General features: G+C 45.6%; 2 protein-coding genes across 9 annotated transcripts in view; one reads left to right on the forward strand and one right to left on the reverse strand.

Moving 5' to 3' along the window:
- Positions 1-10,026, forward strand: part of LOC147163549 (methylated-DNA--protein-cysteine methyltransferase-like) — a 35,779-nt gene extending 25,753 nt beyond the window's left edge. For 4 of the 5 annotated variants that reach the window (XM_086092452.1, XM_086092454.1, XM_086092450.1 and 1 more), the window contains exon 5: positions 1,836-2,607. In XM_086092452.1, the coding sequence (XP_085948578.1) occupies positions 1,836-1,952 (117 nt within the window). In that variant the 3' untranslated portion in view covers positions 1,953-2,607. Of the gene's footprint in view, positions 1-1,835; positions 2,608-9,876 lie in introns of those variants that run through there. The other variant, XM_086092451.1, reaches the window with a different exon arrangement.
- Positions 10,027-10,053: 27 nt separating this feature from the next.
- Positions 10,054-20,064, reverse strand: part of LOC147163550 (transcription factor COE3) — a 94,248-nt gene continuing 84,237 nt past the window's right edge. For 2 of the 4 annotated variants that reach the window (XM_086092446.1, XM_086092447.1), the window contains exons 12-16: positions 15,724-15,789; positions 15,364-15,535; positions 14,838-15,023; positions 13,117-13,284; positions 10,054-12,062 (exon numbers count right to left, since the gene is read on the reverse strand). In XM_086092446.1, coding sequence (XP_085948572.1) covers positions 12,031-12,062; positions 13,117-13,284; positions 14,838-15,023; positions 15,364-15,535; positions 15,724-15,789 — 624 coding nt within the window. In that variant the 3' untranslated portion in view covers positions 10,054-12,030. The remainder of the gene's footprint in view (positions 12,063-13,116; positions 13,285-14,837; positions 15,024-15,363; positions 15,536-15,723; positions 15,790-20,064) is intronic. The other 2 variants (XM_086092449.1, XM_086092448.1) reach the window with 1 other exon arrangement.

Genomic DNA, 20,064 nt, shown 5'->3' on the forward strand with positions numbered 1-20,064 from the left:
ACGGGCCCCCTCAGAGAACGGCAGACGAGGGAAAAGGAAAAGAAAAAGCCGACCTCCAGCACGATTTTAAGCCCACACCTTTTGTCCCGCGTTACACGCCGGTCTTTTTACCTTTTTTCTCCGTAAATCTCACCGAGGAAGCTCGTCCCCGCACGTCTTTGGGCCGTGTGTGCCAAACGGAGGGCCAGAGGGCAAGTGGCGTGTCTCCTTTTGATCAAACTCTTTGATCAAAGGCCGTTTAGCGGTGCCCGTGTAGCGCTGTGGGCACCGCCGGTTAAGACAGAGAAAATGTCTCGTACACAAATGTAGCCCAGCCACATCTCCTTCCTGTCTTATATTATGTAACTTTTTTTGTACATACTTTATTAGGTACACTAGCCAGTGGCATTGCTTCTGGATGACTGAATAATATTCTCTAGTCATTTTTTTTTATACACACACACACACACACATTCACACACTTCTTCCCCTTTTGCTGAGGGAAGATGGGAGCCTGAGCCCTGAGCCACTGATACTGATCCAGAGTCAGATTGTCAGTGTCAATTACTTGTCAGCAGCGCCGCTCGGCTCGGGCTTCAGCTGCGAAAAGCTCAGTGTGCTCAATCGATCCTCGCCTTCTCCATGGCACTCGTTCCTCACCAGGATTTGAGTATTGATAAAGCCCGGTGTGGAGCATCCTCACACATCCACCGCTAAAGCCCCCACCCCACCCCCAATCAGGAGGCAGATCCGAAGGCCTTGAGGGTACCCTGCTCTCCTTCCAAACCCGGGGAACAATATTGATCTGAATACTGGAGCAGTATTTCTCTGTCTGCAAGGTTAATCTGGGGCTCGGAAAGTTTTATTGCTGTTGATATGGGAGCGGGTTTAATGATGGATCTGAAGCGAAGCGCGAAGCACATCCAACTTTTATATGCAGCGGCAGCCATCAAGTTATGATCAACCAGAAATTACAGCCACGCCGCCGTGACATTTTTTTTTACATGTAACACCAATCAATGGAGGAGCTTTTGACGTGAAATAATTGCCGTGATTCATGGCGAGCGTCGCCGCCGCTCTTGTTGTGAATTTACAATGATCGAAGTCTTTTAGGCTGGCTTGTTTAATCTTTCTCCAGCCATTTAGTTTACAAAGAACCCGGGAACCCCCCCCCCCCCCCCCTGGCAGTCGCCTGCAATAAGTGTAAACGCTCCACCGACTTTCTCTTTTTAATGATCACAGGGTTATCAGATCTTAATGTTGACACCCTCTCGATTGAATATTCATCCTGCTGGTGTTTTTGCCCATAAATTTTTGATTGCTTCTTTGCTTTACGCTTTTAAAGAGTGGGAAAACATTTATCGCCATAGACTGAGCCATCACCCCGAATGCGGGATTGTGCGCGATCAAACCAGACGTTTGTGTTGTGGCACTTTTTTGTTTTTGTTTTACCGCGCTCACAAAATTGCAGATTCACATCGCCGGTTACTTGAAAGTTGCACCGTTTATGCGGTAAATCACAGGCGCTTTCATACATAATACATTTCTACCAGGAAGAGCTTGTCAAAAGGAGCGACTCCTACCCGCCGATGTCGACTTTTTGTTTTCGCGTATTTCCCTGTATTTACACTTCTCAAAATTCAATTCTCTGCAGTGAATTGTTATATCGGGCTGGTTAAAATAAATACCAAAAATAAATAAATAATAAAACAGGAAATATAATTGTACCTTTCCAGAAAAAGATAAGACATCAAAGTGTCTGGGCTTTGCGTGCGGAGATGTGCTTGCACAACATTTGCAAAAGTTGCACGTCCGCTTCCTCGGGGATGAATTCCTCTTTTGTTTGCCCGTGCCAGATTCCGCTCATCATCCCCTGCCACCGAGTCATTTCGAGCAGTGGCCAGAGCGGCCCGTACATGAGCGGCAGGGGCGACCACCTCAAACAATGGCTGCTCGCCCACGAGGAAGGCTGACGCACGACCGACGCCAACTCTATCAAGTATGAAGAGAAAACACACACACGAAAAAAAACACATGCACCAAGTTGAGTGTAAATATTCAATTTAAATTCATTTTTAAAAATCTAAGAATAGAGATGCTTGCATAGTTAATGTGCTCGCGAGTTGTTGCCGAATTAGAATGTGCAAAAATAACTTAAACAGAGAACAGTAGGAATTACAAACATATGCTCCCGTGGGCCTCGGCTGCGTTTGCCAGATAGTGCTTGGAATGGTTTTTCTAAAGAGTTATTATTCCCTTAAAAATATGTCTCTCGCATTGTTGTTGTTGTTGTTATTATTATTTTTTTTCCTGAGAGCAGAATTAGTCTTTGTACCTCTCGTTGGTTTTTTAATTTCCTGCCAAGCGAGTGCTTTGTTCGACATCCAGTGATAAAGGCTCAGAATTTTGCCGCTACAAAGCTTTGTAGTGGAGTATTTGTTTAGTCTCCATTTAGATCTCATTGTTTGCTCTCGTCTTACTATCCACCTCCAGTGCTGATGTCTTATGCATTATATACGGCGCCTTTCAAATCAACGCGTCTCCACGTGTCAAATTAGCGCCTTTCATCATTTTTAATTGTGTTTATTTACAATAAAAAGTTGACTGCCTTGGGCTCATTTCCGATTAGGCTGCGTGTCTTTCTCACGCGTGTCTGTGCACCGCCGCTTGCTCGCTTGCTTGCTTCTCCTCCCTGCTCTCTCCGAGTGGAGTGTTTTCCATTAGAGGGCAGTACAGAACGGCAAAACTGACATGCAACATTTCAACCTGGAATTCATCCTTGTACATTTGATCCGCAACTTACATGTTTATATGTTATTTTATTTCCCTGCATAAGCGTGTTTGATCCCTTTTGAGAGGAATTATATTATCTTGGAAGGACCATATGGAGGGGGCAGCAGGGAGTGTGTGTGTGTGTAAATGTGTGTGTATGGTTTGACTGAACATTTCCAATGCTCCGCCACCCCCCCCTCTGGATCTTTTGTTGCGTTGACGCTTTCCTTCTTTTTTCCCCCCTATTAAATAAATTCTTGATTCTCCTCACTGTCTAATGCAATTCCGGAGTGACCCTGACATGTCCATAGTTATTCCGACTCTGTGCGGCGCAGGTAGCCTAATAATCCACCCTCCCAAAATAACCTCGGCTCTAACCTTTCCTGATCCAATTCCAGTGGCCCTCCCCTTGAATACATTTCAACTTTTTCTTTTTTCTTTTTTGCCGCATTTCTGAATTCCTCATCCAGACCGGCTCGCGCTGCCGCTGGAGCGCCAACGGTAAGCGTGGACGTCGAGGCGGGCAGACAGGCAGATGAAGAATGAGAGCCAGTCTGCGGTTTCACAGAGGGCTAATGATGCCTGTGGTGACTACAGGCTACAGTCAGCCCCCTAACGAAGGGAGTTGTGACACAGCCACAAGGGGTCCCATTTAAGCTCGGCACACTCTGAAGTGCACTGTAAGCACCCTCCTTTTCTTTTCTTTTCTTTTCTTTTTTTTTTCTCGTCTTTTTGCTTGTGGCTAACTAAATTCGGTGGAATGCTACAAATTTAGCAAGCAGAGTTGCTGCTGTCTCGAGCTGCCGAAAACAAGTCCAGCATCAAAGCGTCAGCCATGCTGCCAGTAATTGGCCGTGTAATTGCTCAGGTACCCTAGGCAACGCTTTATATTAAATATTTCACACCTCCTTTTTTTTTTATTTTATTTTGAGTTTTCTTTTTCTTTTTTTTACATACCCTCTGATATATTGGTACTAGCAGGATTATTAGTGTTTTATTATTTTGGATATCCAACATTCAGAATTCCATTAAAGGAGGCTGAGTCCATCTCATCATGCCAAAGCTTTAATTTTGCCCTAATATCGGCCCCCCGTTTCAGTGGGTGCACGTGCGCGTGCGGCCACGCGTGCTCATGTGCGCACATGTGCAAGTCCATATGTGTGTGGGTGAAGTGGATGATATTGAGTCTGACTTCATAAATCACCCAGACACTGATAAACTCCCCATGCACCCACACACCGCTAATGGGCAACCCTTAAGGAGTGTGAGTGTCTCGTGCGGCGTTTGATTCAACATTTATTAACCCCCCTCACACGCACACACATGGCATGGCACACACTCATTTGAGCCCCACAAAGAATATATTTTGGTGGCGTTGCTAGTGTGAGTTCATAGTTTTGACCCGGCCGGGTTGCATTAATCACCGGCGGCCGTAGTGAGGAATATTTCAGCTTATAGCGGCCGCAACGACGACATTTCCCAACATTGGTTTCCTTCTCATAACTTACATCCTGTCTCCAACTCCCCACTTCCCATCTCATATCCTGCCACCCCTCCTCATTATAGAACAATTTTCTCCCCCACATCAAATACAAACACACTCCATGCTTCCGTGTCTTGCTCCTTATACATGTTGGCTCATAACTCGGCAACCTGCTCCCCCTCGGTAGAAAACGAGCGAGCCCGAGCGGGGTCCTGCAGCCACATCAGTGATTCATTCATAGCCACTTTTATTATTTCCAAGAAGTTTGCCAGCTTTAGAAAAAAATAAGACGAAGGAATTAGAAACTTTTTGGGAGCGCATTAAGGCAAGCCGAGATCGGCGCACTGCTGCCGGGAAGCCGGAGGAGTGTTTGACATGCAGATAGTCAGCCAGTCAGACACAGGAATAGATAGCTCGCATAGACAGACTGAGGCTTGGCCGCGCTATCGGGTTTCCTCCCCCTCTTGTCTGCCTGCCGGGACCGGATGGCCTCGGAGGCCCTGACACCGAGGCAGCGTGCGGCCAGCCGCGACAGCTGCCGCAGCAGCCTCTAATACCGATTCGCGCCGCCATGCTACGCCGCCACTACAAAGAGCAATATCATCGCAAACATGGCATCCTTTGATGCCCTTGTAATGATCTTTGTGTTTTGAGAGGGAAAGCGCCACGATTGGAGACGTGTCAGGCGTCTTTTTTTTTTTGTGTGTGTGCGTGTGTGTGTGTTATTCTCTTAGAACAAAGAGCCCCCTGCTCTGTTTAGGATGCTCATGATGAGATGGAGCCGGATTAAATGAGAAAGTGGAGGAAACCCTGAGAGCTGAGAGTGTGCCAGTAACCTTGTATCAGTATGTCATTGTAACCTTGTGAACCCCAGAACAGAACCACGGTTCTCTAATTAGGACCGGCTGATGAAGGGCCGCATTACGTGGGAGCCTCTCGCGGCACGTATCAATCTGAGCGTGCGGCACGGGAAGGAGAGTGTCTCAGCCTGGAGAAAGTGCAGGTCTAGCCTTGGTCCTGTTGACGGAGGGGGCGGCACTTCAGAGGCTCCAGGACCCCGTGGCACCAGTCTCTCCAGTCCCCCAGACAGACTGGGAGCATCTGGGCTCTGTCAGCGCCTCTGGCCCCCGCAGACTTGCGATCTATATGACGGGGAAGGACTGGATCAGGGAGCGAGAGAGAGGGGGGGGGGGAAATATGAGCCAGATTCCTCAGCCTTGTGCAAAATGCATGCCAGTTAGCATCATAGGTAGCGTGTGTGCGCGCGCGCGCGTGCGTGCGTGTACTCGTGCCGCACTGATAACAGGTCAGAGTGATTAATTTTGCATGATGGGAGATGGAGGCTATTGATTAGAGGCTAACGCCGGAATAAGTCCTCTCTATAAATTGTCCAATTAAGTATTAATTAAAAGTGTGGCGCTGGAAATATTCAAAATAAAATAAATAACACATCACGGCGTATGCAGATTACATTGACAGAAATCATTCCAGAGATGTTTTTTGAAAGCGCCCTGTGATGTGAAGGCGGAGATGGAAGCTGATACGCGCACTTGCCAAGACTAATTAATCCATACACTAAATTAGGAATATAAATTGTGGTCCCGATTTAACAAGGTCAGTTTTAACTTCTCACTTTACACTTTATTTAACTGTGCGGGAGGGGGAGGGAGGGAGGGGGGGGGGGGTGAAAAGATGCCCTATCAATGTGTTTCGCTTATTATGATTGACGATTGATGATTAAGTCCTCCAGCTGACACACACCAGCAAAGCCGGTGAGTTGGAATTGGATGTGACACATACACAGTTCTGCGTGTTAGGTAATTCGTTGACGAGGGGCCAAATTCATTTATGGAACAGCGGTATTGGCAGGCGTGGACACTCTCTGCAAAAACAACGATAATCACAGAGGTTTGGCGCGGCGTGACAAGGACTCTTCAGGGAAAGGCCCTTACACGCCGCTTTGTTGGCCGAGACGTGGGGGGAAACATCCGCCGCTGTTCCTAAAATGAGAGTGACTCAGAGCGGGAACACGCTCGCTGCAAGGTGTGCGTGATGTTTTCAAGATGGAATGTGGAATCGAAGAGCTTAGACGGAAAGTATTGTACGGCTTTCTGTACATTAAAAAAAAAAAAAAAAAAAAAACTCGTGAGAAATAAAACACAAGGGGGGAGCCATTTAATCTCCTTCCGCATTCCCCATTTTTCCTGCTAATGAGCCTTATTGACAATCAAACAGAAGCTGTCATCCCCCAGGATGCAACACTCCCATCCCCAGCCTGTTTGTCATAGTGTCCTGGCAATCAGAGGCGCCTGCAAGACCAGGCTGGCAGTTAGCGCTTCTCACAGCGGCGCTGCCTGAAAATGGCACACTTCCTGTAGAGTTGCAGCTGCCACCTCTGCTACTTCCATTACTTTCTATAGCATGCAGATGTTGTATCAACATTCCCTGCCAAGGGGACTGCAATAACTGCGAGATTCATGCCATGTTTCAGAGGCACGTCAATTTCTCAAGTGGCACAATTAAAGAGGGAAATGCAGCACCGGCTTTCTCACAGGCGCCTCAAATCGGAAAAGAGCTTTTTCACTTTTTTCTTCTTCTTTTTTTTGCGCTTCATATAGGTTCAGAAATGCACCCAGATTTTTTTTTACTGCCCTTTTCCTGAGTGGAGCAGTTCTGTGCGCCTTTGTGCGGCGGACCTGTCGTGACCCACAGCGGATATGGAAATGGGGCGAAGGTTTTATGGGCCAAACGGATTGGACACAGTCGAGCTCAAGGGGCATGAATATTGGATGTTATTTCTGCTCCCTTTTTATGTAATCCATTGCCAATACATTATTAATAGATGATATCATATCCAGAAGTACTGGACAAAGCACTACAGAGGGCCACTACGAAAGGAGCTCTATTATATATGGTGAGATCGAGGCAGTTATTTTATCACCGCGCCCCGACGCTCCCCCGGCCGGGCAACATTTCGGGAGTCGTTTTGGGGATGAGGTGACGTTCATAAAGGGAAAATCGCTTTGAACGCCGCGCTTCTGCCGAGGTTAAATTTTGCGTTTGTGGATTTGGAATTCACTGCAACATTAATGAAGTATCAAATGACACCCAAATTCAAGTTTAATGGCTCTTCCAACGCGCCGGGATACTTTGCTCATCCTTTCTTGACTGCGCCGAGTGAAGTGGAAATCTTTGCACGGATCTAGTTTTCGCTGCAAAGCTCGCGTCCCGGCGTGTCGCTGTAGCAGGGGAGGCGTATTATCAGACGTTCCCATTCACACACAGACTATTTAAAAAAGGGGAAAAAGGGTCAAAGCCCTTGTTTTGATGCGGAATTGTTCAAAAAAGGTCAGCCCTCTTCATGTCGTCTCAAAGTTGTGATCCCAGGTTGTGCAGTCAAAGCACTTGCATCCCACGACAGTATCTAAACTCCCACATACCCCCCCCCCCCCCTCCCCCAACTTGCCCTCACTCAGCATTTAACAGCCAATCCCTAAAAAAGACCTCCTCAGCACTGCCCACCCGGCAGCCAAGATTAAACTATTGTCATGCTATTTTAGTTTGATGGGCCCTTGTCTGGACACGCATTGGCACAAAGGTATGACCACAGCAACATCCATTAAAAAGTCAACCTATAACCTCCTCAATAACGCCGACACAGGGAGCGGATGCGTAAACTAATATTCCCGTTTTAAGGTCAGCTGGAATTGTTTTTCCTCCTGGGAAAGTGCAGATTGATAAAGCGCAAACAAAAAAAAAAGCTCTTTTCTGAATGCTTGTCCTCCATGGCCCGGCTGAAGGTTTCATTCCTTTATATCACGCAGCCCAATTCCCAGCATGCACGGCCATTGTGGCTCTTTCAGCTGGCGCTCTCCATTGACTGGCTCATTGTCCGGCCGCCCTTTTGTGTGCGAGCTATCACCCCAGCGCAATCTTTCACCTGAACAGCCCCGCCGATGGTCACCTTAAAGCGGCCGAGTCACCCGTGGAGACGCCGCGATTAACCCGGCCGCTAATGAAGAAATATTTATTGTCGTGGATCGGCTCCAGTAAATCTACTGCCGGGCTGGATAATAGCGTGGCAGATTTCTATTTCTGCACAGAGTTCTAATATATATATATATATTTTTTTAATTGTTATTATTTTACCTCCCCTTCTTTTTAAATATAACAATCCACGGGCAGATGTTTGAAGCGTGGCCCTCGGCAAGTCTACTTAAGATCGATATTGCTTTCAATATTTCTCTCCTTTGACAGATAAGCACTACTGAGGCGAGTCTTGATAAGAGTGGCAAACGTACGGACGTGGCGAGCCGCGCTCCCTTTTGATTGCGTGACCCCTTCACCTTTCGCCGGCGCGGGGAGGGAGGCGGCTGCACGCTTACGGCGGAGAGGGGGGGTCTGTCAGGCTCTGGTTATGGGGCATTATTGACCCGGGATTTATAAATATTTAATGCACACATTAAGATCATGGCGGAGGGTGGCCATTAGAGTTCTCCAATAAAGAGGCTCTCAGAATGATTGAGTGGCGTGGCCGAGCTCGCCGGACACACAGAGGAAACCTGCTGAGACGATGGAGTGCACCTCCAGCCTGCCTGCGAGCGCTTAAAATTGGCAACAACTGAGCAAACATGTCATTTTTGATTGTACTTTCACCCTCACAACTTGTCTGTTTTTTTTTTTTTTTTTACCTCCTCCCTCCTCCTTTTTCTGCTCAGCTGGCTGGCTATTGTTCCCGCCATGGCAGTTGGTGCCAGGGTTTAATTTACAGCCACGCTCTGGCTAAATGTACAGTTTGCGCATTTTCCTGCCCGAGCAACATTTTTGTCATGAATAATAGAGACAGCGGTAAGCAAGGCGATAGGTCCGACGCCGTATCCGAAACAGATAATGCAATGTCAGGACGCTATTGTTATCAGACACTTTGGATTATCGAGGGAATGATTTGAGGCTAGCAGGCGATCGCGGCTGAAAATTAAATTGCTCTTTTGAGGGCGTCTGTCCCTTTTTTTTTTCTTTTTTTTTTTGCGCTATCAGCAACCCCCCCCTTTCTGACTATCTGCACGGCGGCAGCGTCCGCGCACGCCGCTTGACATAATAAGCTGCGATATGCTGATTGGCACTCAGGTTGCCGGCACTTAATTGTGCATTAAAAGGAGAGGTGGCCGAGGACAATGTTGCCTTGATGGGAAATTGACATTTTGTGACCTGCTTCTCGCTGCATGTTAGGACGCCAGATAAGACGCACACTTGTTTTTAGGGAGAACAACCCCCTCCCCTCGAACCACTCCTCTCCTCCTGTTTGACCCACTTGATGAGTATAGATTTCACAGTGGTCCCCCCCCCCCCCCCCCCCACCTCCTTTCAGCTCGCAAACTATAAGGGTTTCAAAACGATACCAGCTCTTATAGACAAAGGATAACCTTGCTCTTTCAATGTATTGATTCTTTATTAACTAGGTGGCTTAATGCAATGAAATGAGGGATTTGAATGAGCCCCATTTGGGGTGCTTTGAATAAGAAGCTGCTGCTGTTTATGAATGACTACAATGCGGCTTTGAAGCAGCGGGAGGATCTCACAATGTCAGACAAGAGCGCGAGTAAGAGCAGTTTTTTTTTTTTCTTCTCTTTTTTTCGGTGTAGGTGACACCTTTCCACATAACACGACATCAACTCAGCTGTGCGCTTCGTCCTCCTGGTAGTCCGTTTGAGCGCTTGCTCACGCTCAAGAAGTCTACAGCGTAGGGCCAAAGTGTGTGTTTTTTTGTTTTCTTTTGATTTTACTGCAAAGTTTTAATAAAACATCATGTTTCCATTCCAAATGTTGACATTTTTAATGTTTCTCCCCTGTAAACACGTGTAAGCTATGTGGCAGAGTCATAAGTGGTGAGTAAAAATGACTTCTTTACATTCTACAAAACAGAAAAATAATACAACCACAAATGGAGCCTGTGATTTTTTTTTGTTTTTTTTGTTTTTGTTTTTTATCTCCAAGGTTGTCCCTCATGCACATTAGTCTCTATTGGATCTTAACAACTATCATATGGGTCACAAACAATTTATTTGACAATACAACCAACAAAGTTTTCTCCAAAATGGTCTGTATAGATAATTTAAAATCAATATAAAAATAAACAATGAAGTTTGACTTCCCCTTTAAAAAAAAAAAAAAAAAAAAAATGGACAAGAGAGTCTCGACGGAGTAACACAAGTTTTGGAGAATACACATGAAATATATGCACATTGCATTTCATCAAATACAAAAAAGAAAAGAAATGAAGGCAACATTTCTTGGCTGAATTATCTGTGCTGCATCACTATATTAAGGGCAATGACGATTAATACATACATAATGAAAAGCAATATACAAAATTTCAGAGATAAATACATTATTTATAGTTGATATGTTACAAAATTTCCCTCAGTGAGCGCAAGTGTGTGTTGGAACAGAAATATGACAATGAACTACTATACGCCTACTTTCTCAATGGATTTGCTTTTGTAACTTTTTTTTTGGGACATTTTTTTGTGTGTTGATCTAAAAGAACATGAAAAAGACAGATGTATAAATATTTAGCACAAGTTTGGCAATATCACAATAGTCTACCATTTTTTTTTTTTTTAACCACATATAAAACACATAAGGGAATTGGAGCTATAGAAGGGAGAGACTGCTCCTCATCAACAAGAAACAGACTTCACAGTAGCCTAGGAATGCATTAATATACAGTGCTAGCAAAAAAGTTGAAAAACATGGCAAAACACACTTGCTTAAAAGGAAGCTCTAGACATGGAAGTACATCATATTCATCAACAGAGCAGTGTTTTGTACACGTCAGTGTGCTTGTTGAGTCAAAGAGGATTTTTTTAACCATTTGAAGATGATTTTTTTTTTTTTCTTCTAGCTACAATAAATTACAAAATTTAAGTTAAAATGCAGGAATGAAACATGGTACAACTTCAACCGCCCAGCCCCGCCCCTACTTTCCCCACCCTCCCTTGTCACTTCAGGATCAATTAACTACATTATATATCTCTTATAATTTCCAGTTGAAACTGTCTTGGCCCCTGTGTGTGTGTGTGTGTGTGTGTGTGTGTGTGTGTGTGTGTGTGTGTGTGTGTGTGTGTGTGTGTGTGTGTGTGTGTGTGTGTGTGTGTGTGTGTGTGTGTGTGTGTGTGTTGTTGTTTTTTTGTTCCTCACATTTAAAAATACAAAAAAAGTCACATTATAAAGACGCACAACTCTTGTGTGTGGATCTATTAAAAGAGAGTCGGAACGAGAAGAAAAAAAGAAACGAAAAGCAATTTTCTGAGGCAAACAAGTTCATTGGCAAATGTACTGTACATCAGTGTTTTGAACTGTACAACGGTGAGTCCACAGAGTCCCTTCCAGTATTGAATGCTGCGTGGTCGATCGGACGGATCCAAGGCCGAAGCGCAAGCCGACAGGTATACAAAATAAACCCTTCATCATCCCGTGTCCTCGTCAAGGGTGATAGAATGAGGGGGCGGGAAAAACAAACAAAAACAAACAAAAAAAAGTCCCACAGAAAAAGAAAAAAAATATGCTTCCTCGTGAGATCCTTTTTCTTCTGCGGGGTTGTTAAAAGTCATTTTGAAAAGATTCTTTTTTTTTTCCCCCTCCATCTTTAAAAAAAAAACAAGCAGTCGACTATACATGGCACAAGCGCTTTTTTTTTTTTGGGCTGTTGTGTGCCAAAGGGGGTGTGGGAGGGGGGTTTGGGGGGCGTGTCCTGTGAAAGTGGTAGACTGGTGCTTGAGATGATGAAAGTGCATTTACATTGGTGGGACGACGAGGCCGGACATGGCTGAGAAAAAGAGGAAAGAGGCGATTAGTCTATCAAGCTTCAAATAGTAGCTGGAAATAAATGCAATGAAATAGTGCATCTGTGTATGTGTGCATGTGTGTGCGGATGGATGCGTGCGTGCGTGCGTGTGTGTGTGTGTCCGCCGTTCCTGCGAGTGTTTGCCTGCAGCTGCGCGCCCTCCTAGTGGGCGAGACTTTGTTAAGCTCCCTCCTGCTCTGACATTTCAGCCCCCAGCACGCCGGCCTTGCTTACGTGTGATATTTCCACTCGGGCGTCGGGGCGACGGCAAACAAGCGGCCGACGCTCCGGGGAGGTGAAGACCAACTGGCGCGGTCACTTCCCACAATCCCGCGCTCCTCAGACCTCCCTAATCCCAACCTTCCTCTTGATGTACGACGATGCGTCGTCTCCGAGAAAGATTAGCCGCGATCAAAGGTAGCGTCGGCGATTGTAGCGAGACCATCTGCTCGAGGCGTCATTAGCGACTGCACCTCACCCGGAGAGTTTATATATGCGCCACTTTGCGCACGTTTTAACAATTAGGCGACTACTGAACTGCCGGGAATGATATATTATTATATTGCTGCGAGTGTATTTGTAGAGTCATGCTTGGAATGCTTTTAAGTTTGCCAGCGCAGATGATGGCGAGGCATTGCTCATTAATTTCTGCACAACATGTATTAATAAGTATGAACGTGTTGCGAGATGAACTTTAATTTCCCACTTCATTAAGCCCAATGTTATTAATCTTGGGGCGCGCACGCGACGGCTTTGCTTGTTTTCAAACCAATCACGTCGGTGGTGACGCGCGCACTCACAAAACCTAATAAACATAATTACCGAAAACAATTCTGGCGAGCGTCTTCGTCGGCGGGGATCATCCTTACCGAAGGGCAGCGAAGGGTCTGTGTCGTGTAAAATGAGTCGTGTGTGTGTGTGTGTGCGTGTGCGTGGGGGTGCGTGCGTGCGTGCGTGTGTGTGCGTGTGTGCATATGTTCGTGATGTGTAAATTGGCCTGTCAAAATGCATATATGTGTAATGATTAATCCCTCACCAAACCGGACAGAGGCCTGAGCAGCAGTATCTGACCAGTAGTCCGTAGGGAAAGGATGAGGGGGTGAGGGGGGCTCACCTTGCAGTCCGTTGCCGTTGGCGCTGGTGCAGGAGGGGGGTGGGGAGGCCTGGGGTCGGACCACAGGGGCGAAGGCGCTCTTTTGTTTAACTGCGGAGACGACAGGGAGGGAGAGGGCAGGAGGGCGGGTGAGAGTGAGAACGTGCTGTGAGTAGTGCTTAGAGAGGGAGAGGGCAGTTGAGGTAAGGCTGGGGTAATGTTACTTTGGGGTCGGGGCAGGGAGGTGGGAGGGGGGGGTCAAATCAGTACTTACACGCTCCTACTTTCCTTGGCAGAACAAGTTTGAAATACATGTGCCAAATATAAATGGATTGACCAAGACTGAATGATACTTACCTTGTGACTATGGTTGAATTGGGTCATTGAAATTAATACATCATTCGCTGGAAAACTAAGTGAAAAACAAAAATCCAGAAGCTCGTTCTTCAACAACACACAAAGTAGAGAGACCGATAAAAAATAAAATAAAATCACAACCGATAATTGAATTAAATGATTTGGAGCCAAAAATAATTTTCACTTAACAAGAAAATATTTGAAAAAAAAAATCTAACTCTTAAATGGGTTGACATTTTTTAAGCATATGTTTATTGAACAACTTTAAATATTTGCTAAATATTGTTTTGTTCATTTTTTTCATCTTAGTCAATAGACATCTTTGTTTTAAAGGGGTACTTGACTCATTGAGCCATTTTCAGCAGTAAACAGTTCACATTCGGTCTATAATTAATTTGATAACTTCATTACTGAAGATGACATCACCTGTGGGTAACAGCCAATCACGGCTCACCTGTTTTCTGGGTATGGTCAGCAAACTGTGCCGTGATTGGTCGTTGTGGCAAAAATAGTTCTTAAAGATATTAATTGTTCATGAAAAATAATTAAGGTATTACATTACTTACAGACAAAATCTTATATTCTTACTGTTGAAAATGGCTCAATGAGTCAAGTATCTCTGTGGCATTAGCATGTCTTGAAAAATAAAATAAAATCTTAAACAAGTAAATAGTTTCCCAAAATGTAAACATTTTTGGAATGTTAAATTTTTACTTATCTTAGTTTTAATTTCAAACAAAAACATTACCATGGTCAGCAGCATCTGTGATGAAGTTAACTGAAAATATTAATAAATAGTTCCCTGAAATTAACACAGTTTTAAGTTGATCTATTATGACTATTCGAAAAGGCCGATATTCACCAAAATGCTGAATATCTGCGCCGACAATCGGCGATAATCTATCCCTAATGGAAAGTATTTTTTTGTGTAATCCTAATCCCCAACTAACAACAAAATTTAGCCACTTAATTATGCGGCAGTTATCGATTAGTAGTTAAAGAATGCGACTTGTGGCTGAAAGTCGCCAGATATGCCTTCCGATACTGAACACACAAGTTGAGCAACCCAACAGCGAAACATAGCAACCGTCCAATTTCGGGCATTGCATATAACATTGAAATCAATAAAAAGGTTCTTAATCTTAACTATGTGTGTTCCGAGAAGTACTTGGAAAGGGGTGGTAATACATTAACAGTAGCGGCAACGTTCTAACCCTGTCGCCAATGATTCATTGAGGCGAAAAAACGAATGTGGGAACTGGAATTCAATCAGCGGCGCTTTAGTGCGACGGTGGCAAGCTACTCACTTCCATATGGGGAGTTGGCAGAGGATCCGTTGAGGAACCCCGGGGAGCTTGGCACTCCCAGGTTCATGCCGGCATTGCCGTAGCCATTCATGCTGTTGCTGACGGTGTTGTAGCTCGACTGTTGTGGGGTGCTGCTGGAGATGTAGCCCCGGGGGGACACGCTGCTGGTGTTCCGGCTGTAGCCCACTGCATAACGAGGAAGAAGCGGCGGGGGCGGGGGTAGAAAAAGGATTTGTTCATTGTGCTTTTAGCAGTGAAATTTACAGCTGCAATCAAATACATATATTTTTTTTTATATCAGCTCATACTGCAGATGGCGCTTTAATAAGAAGAGAGGTTTGGACTTAATTGGGGCCTTTAACAGCCTATATTGTTGTGAGTCGGAGCAGTTATTCAAAAATGAGGATTTCTATCCATTTGATCTTTTTAATGAGAAAAAGTAGTCGGCATTTGTCTGCCGGAGACCCTTGCGGGAACCTCCCCTGACCACGCGTTTGGGAGCCGCCGAGCAGCCCATATCACATACCTTGGTCGTTCCCTTGTGACTCAGACACGTTGACTGCTAGCTGGCTGCTGAAAGAGTTAACTCCCATCATGCCGTGGGAGGCTGAGTTGGCGAGAGAGGGGATCTGGTTGTGGTTGCGGGGAACGCTGTACAGGGCCTCGGCGATGTCAGCTGCCCTCTTCAGAATGATCTCCTGAGAAGCGCAGGGAGAGGGAAGGCAAAGGTTTTTCAGTTTCCTTTTTTAAAGCAGCGCCACCGCTTTGATGCCTGCTTCACGGCTATATGCTTGAGCTCGCATCTGGCGCCAGATATAGTGGTGCGAAAATCCCCTATGGTGATGCTCTCGATAAATTTCTCATTTATTTACGTACGGATACTGACCTGATTGTTGTGGGGCATCCCATACAGGGCCTCCACGAGGTCAGCCGCCCTCTTCAGTAGCACCTCCTGGTGAAGGGAGAGGAAAAAAAAAAAGTCCATACAGTAATGAATAGGGATGCACGATAATGCTATTTTGCCAAAACAAAACAGTCATGTTTTAAAAATGCAACAAAAAACTCAGGGTAACATTTTAGGGAGACAGTAAAGAAAGCCCACACTGGCGACTGCCATGTCGCCATGATGCATCTTCTGTTTCTGTAAACACGAGGTCGCGCGCATTATGATGTCACAAATATGCGACACTACCATAGGAGAGGGAAGGGGTTGAGCAGTTGGGCACAACGTGAGCCTCAACCACAACAGATGGACCAACGTGGCATGTCTATTATTTGCGGATTTCTTTATTATCTGGTTTATCTGTTTGACGTCAAATTGGTCGATAATTGCCGATTATTATCGGCCACCAATATCATCGCGCAAGAGCACCGGAAACATTACACAGCAGGCCGCGTCGGTTTTTCCTGGCCGGCAAAAATGAGGAGCGGTGCTGTTTTAAGAGGCGGCGCGCCTTCATTTACACACTACTTTACTCCTCCCATGCATGCAGAGCGGTGAATAATGTTCCCTATCTTAATTAAACCGGCATAGTCCTTTAAAAACAACACCTCACGCCTGATTCCGGGCTTCCAGAGTTCAGCGCCGAGGCCCCTCTCCTCAGAACAATAAAGTGAATTAGCTCTGAGTTAATCTAGTTCTGTTGTAATGACATTAAGGAATTTTTCAATTAACCTCTTTGACTGGCTGCTGCAAAGGACTTCACAAATGACTTCCCATCCAGCAGGAGCTCTGGGTGCTGGTGCTGGTGCCGGTGCCTTGGGGACACGGATGCGCAGGATGTGGTCTTATCCATGTCTGCACGCTTGCCCCCGCTTGACAATGCGGATTAGCTGTGTTGCTTTGGCTCTTAACACTGAAAATGAGTTGGCCCCGGATCCCGTCGGCGCCGCTCCGTTCCGGGCTGCGGGCTAGGTGGCGGGGTTTTTGGCCCGCTTGTCGTGTCTTTATCTTCTCTTTGAATTTGCCACTTACAATTAAATCCCTCTCAAGCAAGCAGACTGCTCTCTTTGCTTTTATAATACGGGAGGCAATATGCTGCGAGAGAGAACCCTCTTGTCCCTTTTCGAGTGCATTCAGTCGTCCGCCCCAAAACGTTCGCTTGTTGTCACCTGCTGTAACGCGGAGATTTGTTGACCGGGCTCTTAGAACCCCCGCTTAAAAGCGATGCAAATCTGTCAGCAGAAACATCTCAGATGGCGCTTGTTTTCCTCCCACATTCACTGTGTTTTCTTTTGCGGGCCTCGGTAATTTGTCTGAAGTGTTCCATCACTTGGCAATAGCGGTTGCGGGATTAAGACGGCAGCTGCCGTAAATGAATGTAAACACAGCCTCGGCGCCTTCAAACGCCGGCCTCCAACGCTTGGCCCTGCGTTCGCCAGCCGCCGCGTATGTAGTGCGCGCGCCGCCGCCGCCGTGTTTACGGCGCCTTTCATCCTGAGAAGCATATCTCGCGCAGCCCTTGATTTATCAAGATGAATCACTGTAGAAGCCACTTCCAGCATACGCCGTGCTTTCTTATAGAAACATATCGCTTAATCCAGCCCAAGTTACCGGATGGGTGGTTCTTAGAATGGGCATTTACCTCTGAAATTGGTGTGTATGCTCAACGTTGCATGCATCTAGTTTGCATACAAATAAAGAATTACGCTTGTCGTGAGGCAGGTAGGCTAAATGAGAGGACCAGCTGTCTTGATGTGTTCTCATCAGGCAGAACAGATTTCTCCCGCGCTCGCTGAGTGAGATAAAGTGGCTTTCTTTCTCTTTTTGTCTGCAGTTAATAATTACCAATAATCTATTCTATCATATTTCAAGCTCTCCTACATGGCTCTCAATTTTAAGCAACAATTAAAGCAATTAAGAGCGTCTCGTACGCGAGCCATGTTTCATTCCCTGTTAAAAACGTCCTCCCGCTCCTTGTCCATATGGCACTTTGCAGCAGTGACATAAGGACAGCTTGGGAGAGGGGGAGAGAGAGAAAAAAAAGAGGAGGAGAGGAAACGATATTGCCTCTCATCCTTAATCTGTCGTTTACCGCGTGGTGTCTTAACTAACCGAGCCGACTGGCAGGGCTATGCTTAAGTGGCAGCCCAGTCATATCCGAGGATGATGAGAAGTGCTGCACCCAATCAAGGACGAAGTTTGTTGTCTTCCGACGAGACGCCTTCATGCGGATCAGCTCACGCTGTGAATACGATTAGCGCGGAATAGTGTTCCGGGGGCATTTCCATGTAAATCTGAATGCTACTCCAGAATAAGTGTAATTGGCTTTCATGTCATGGAGACATATCAGAACACGCCATGCTAAATTGAAACAATTAAAGGCCTCAAATGATTCCTTTTGTTCGCTGACAAACGCGTGACCGATTTCTGCTGTTCTTCGCCTCGCTTTGCATAAAGGTCTCGTGCTCAACAACTGTTTGAATGGAGCCGCTCACATGACAGATCACCCAAGATTTAGCCGCCGCCGCCGCCGCCGCCGCCCGCGTTTGGTTCAGTTCGTCTGGCGGACGGCAAGTCATAACAAATGACGCGTTGTCATAAAACAAGCGTGGAAAAAGAGCCCCAATGTGATTCTTGCAGCAGTAGATTAACATGGATGTTGTATTTATATTATCGCAGTTAATAAAAGAGGGCCTAGGTTATGTAGCTTGGAGTGCTAATGCCATTATAAAACTGTAAGGCAATTACTCTGTTAGCTCTAGCCCGAGGTAATGAATGCATTTAGAAGCATAGGGCCATTAGATGAAGGTACTTCAAAGAGCACAGGAAGAGAGATTCATTTAAATACATGGGTAATTGCTTGACATGAGCACATTTGTAATATTTTCTCCTGGCGGATTAGGCGAGGAATTGGAAAAGAATGGGCTTATGCTCATTTTGGGGGGGAAAGTAAAGAATCCAAAGCAATCAGCTTAATAATAAAACAATATTGAGTTTCCACTTTTAATTTCATAATGAATCTAATTTGTTACAGAAGAGAGAAATTGAGTGTGATATAATGTGATATCCAGTCTATTTGTCCATTACTGCCAGAGGGCACAAAATGGTATTATAAATTGTCTTTTTTATATTATGAATAGAAAATTGTTTTATAACAAGATCTTAAAAAGGGGGGTGAATTCCAAAGTCTCTCTTCACTTAACGCAATGCCCGCAAACCAATCTCCTTTCTCATCACTTGACTGCTCACACTTATTACTTTCATATTCACCCTGGACTTTGCATTGAATTTTTATATCTGCACTTCTCCCACAGGGTCAGACTGTCATCTACGATGTTGTCTTAGAATTACGAGGTAAACTTCAATCAGAGGCAGCCCCCCCAAACCCCTCCATCCCCCCCACCACCACTCACCCGCCATGTTTTTTTTTTCTCTGTGTAGCAACAATATTAGCGTGCATCCCTCGCTATCCATGAGCACTCCCATATTGGCTTTCTGTCTCCTTACAATTACCACGTGTCTTACTGGTCCCAGGGAGAAGGCTGGTGGAAATCAATAGCGCAGTAATATTATCAACTGGAGGGTGAAGTCATGGGCGGGTGGGGGGTGGCTGGATAGGGCGCGGCGGTGAGTGGGCTGGGTGTCGATTTGCCTTTCTGCTAATGCACACCCTGCGTCCTCCAGCTTTATCTCCTTTTTATAGAGTTTCCCCCACCTCACCTGCAGCCAGTAATGGCCGCTCTCTATATGCCGTTTCTGTTCTCATTCCGAATGTACATGCAGCCGCCGCTGGCTCTTTTATTGGGAATGTGCTTTTGACCCCCAGCGCTGACCCTCGGATGGCAAGCTTAACAATGACGAATCACTTGGTGGGATCATTTACATGCCCCCTGAACCCCATATTTGGGTCCATTAGAGAGCAAATCAAATATTTATGTTGTTTATTGGAAGTGCAGGGTTTCATCTCACTCTGTGATTGTTTCATGCAAAGGCTGGGAGACCGTGCTATATTAAGTATACACGCACCCAGGAAACTAATCTCGGGTCCGGTGTCAAGAGCTGTCTCACTGCCAACAACACTTTGTATTCATGGAAAGAAGTCTGCTTTCTCCGTAATAAAGCTGTGTTTAACAATGTGCCTGTCTTTTCGCAAAGACACTGTGACTTTATAGAATAGAAATAGTGCACCCGCATTGACCAGGAATGGCCGCCCAGTTAAAGAAAGTGGATATTAAAGGTGCTCTAGCTTATGGTCAGGCTTCACTAGCTAAAATTAGAGTCACA

This window comes from Leptonotus elevatus, chromosome 13 (assembly GCF_054856555.1).
Source record: "Leptonotus elevatus isolate MCC_2025b chromosome 13, RoL_Lele_1.0, whole genome shotgun sequence".
Taxonomy (NCBI): domain Eukaryota; kingdom Metazoa; phylum Chordata; class Actinopteri; order Syngnathiformes; family Syngnathidae; genus Leptonotus; species Leptonotus elevatus.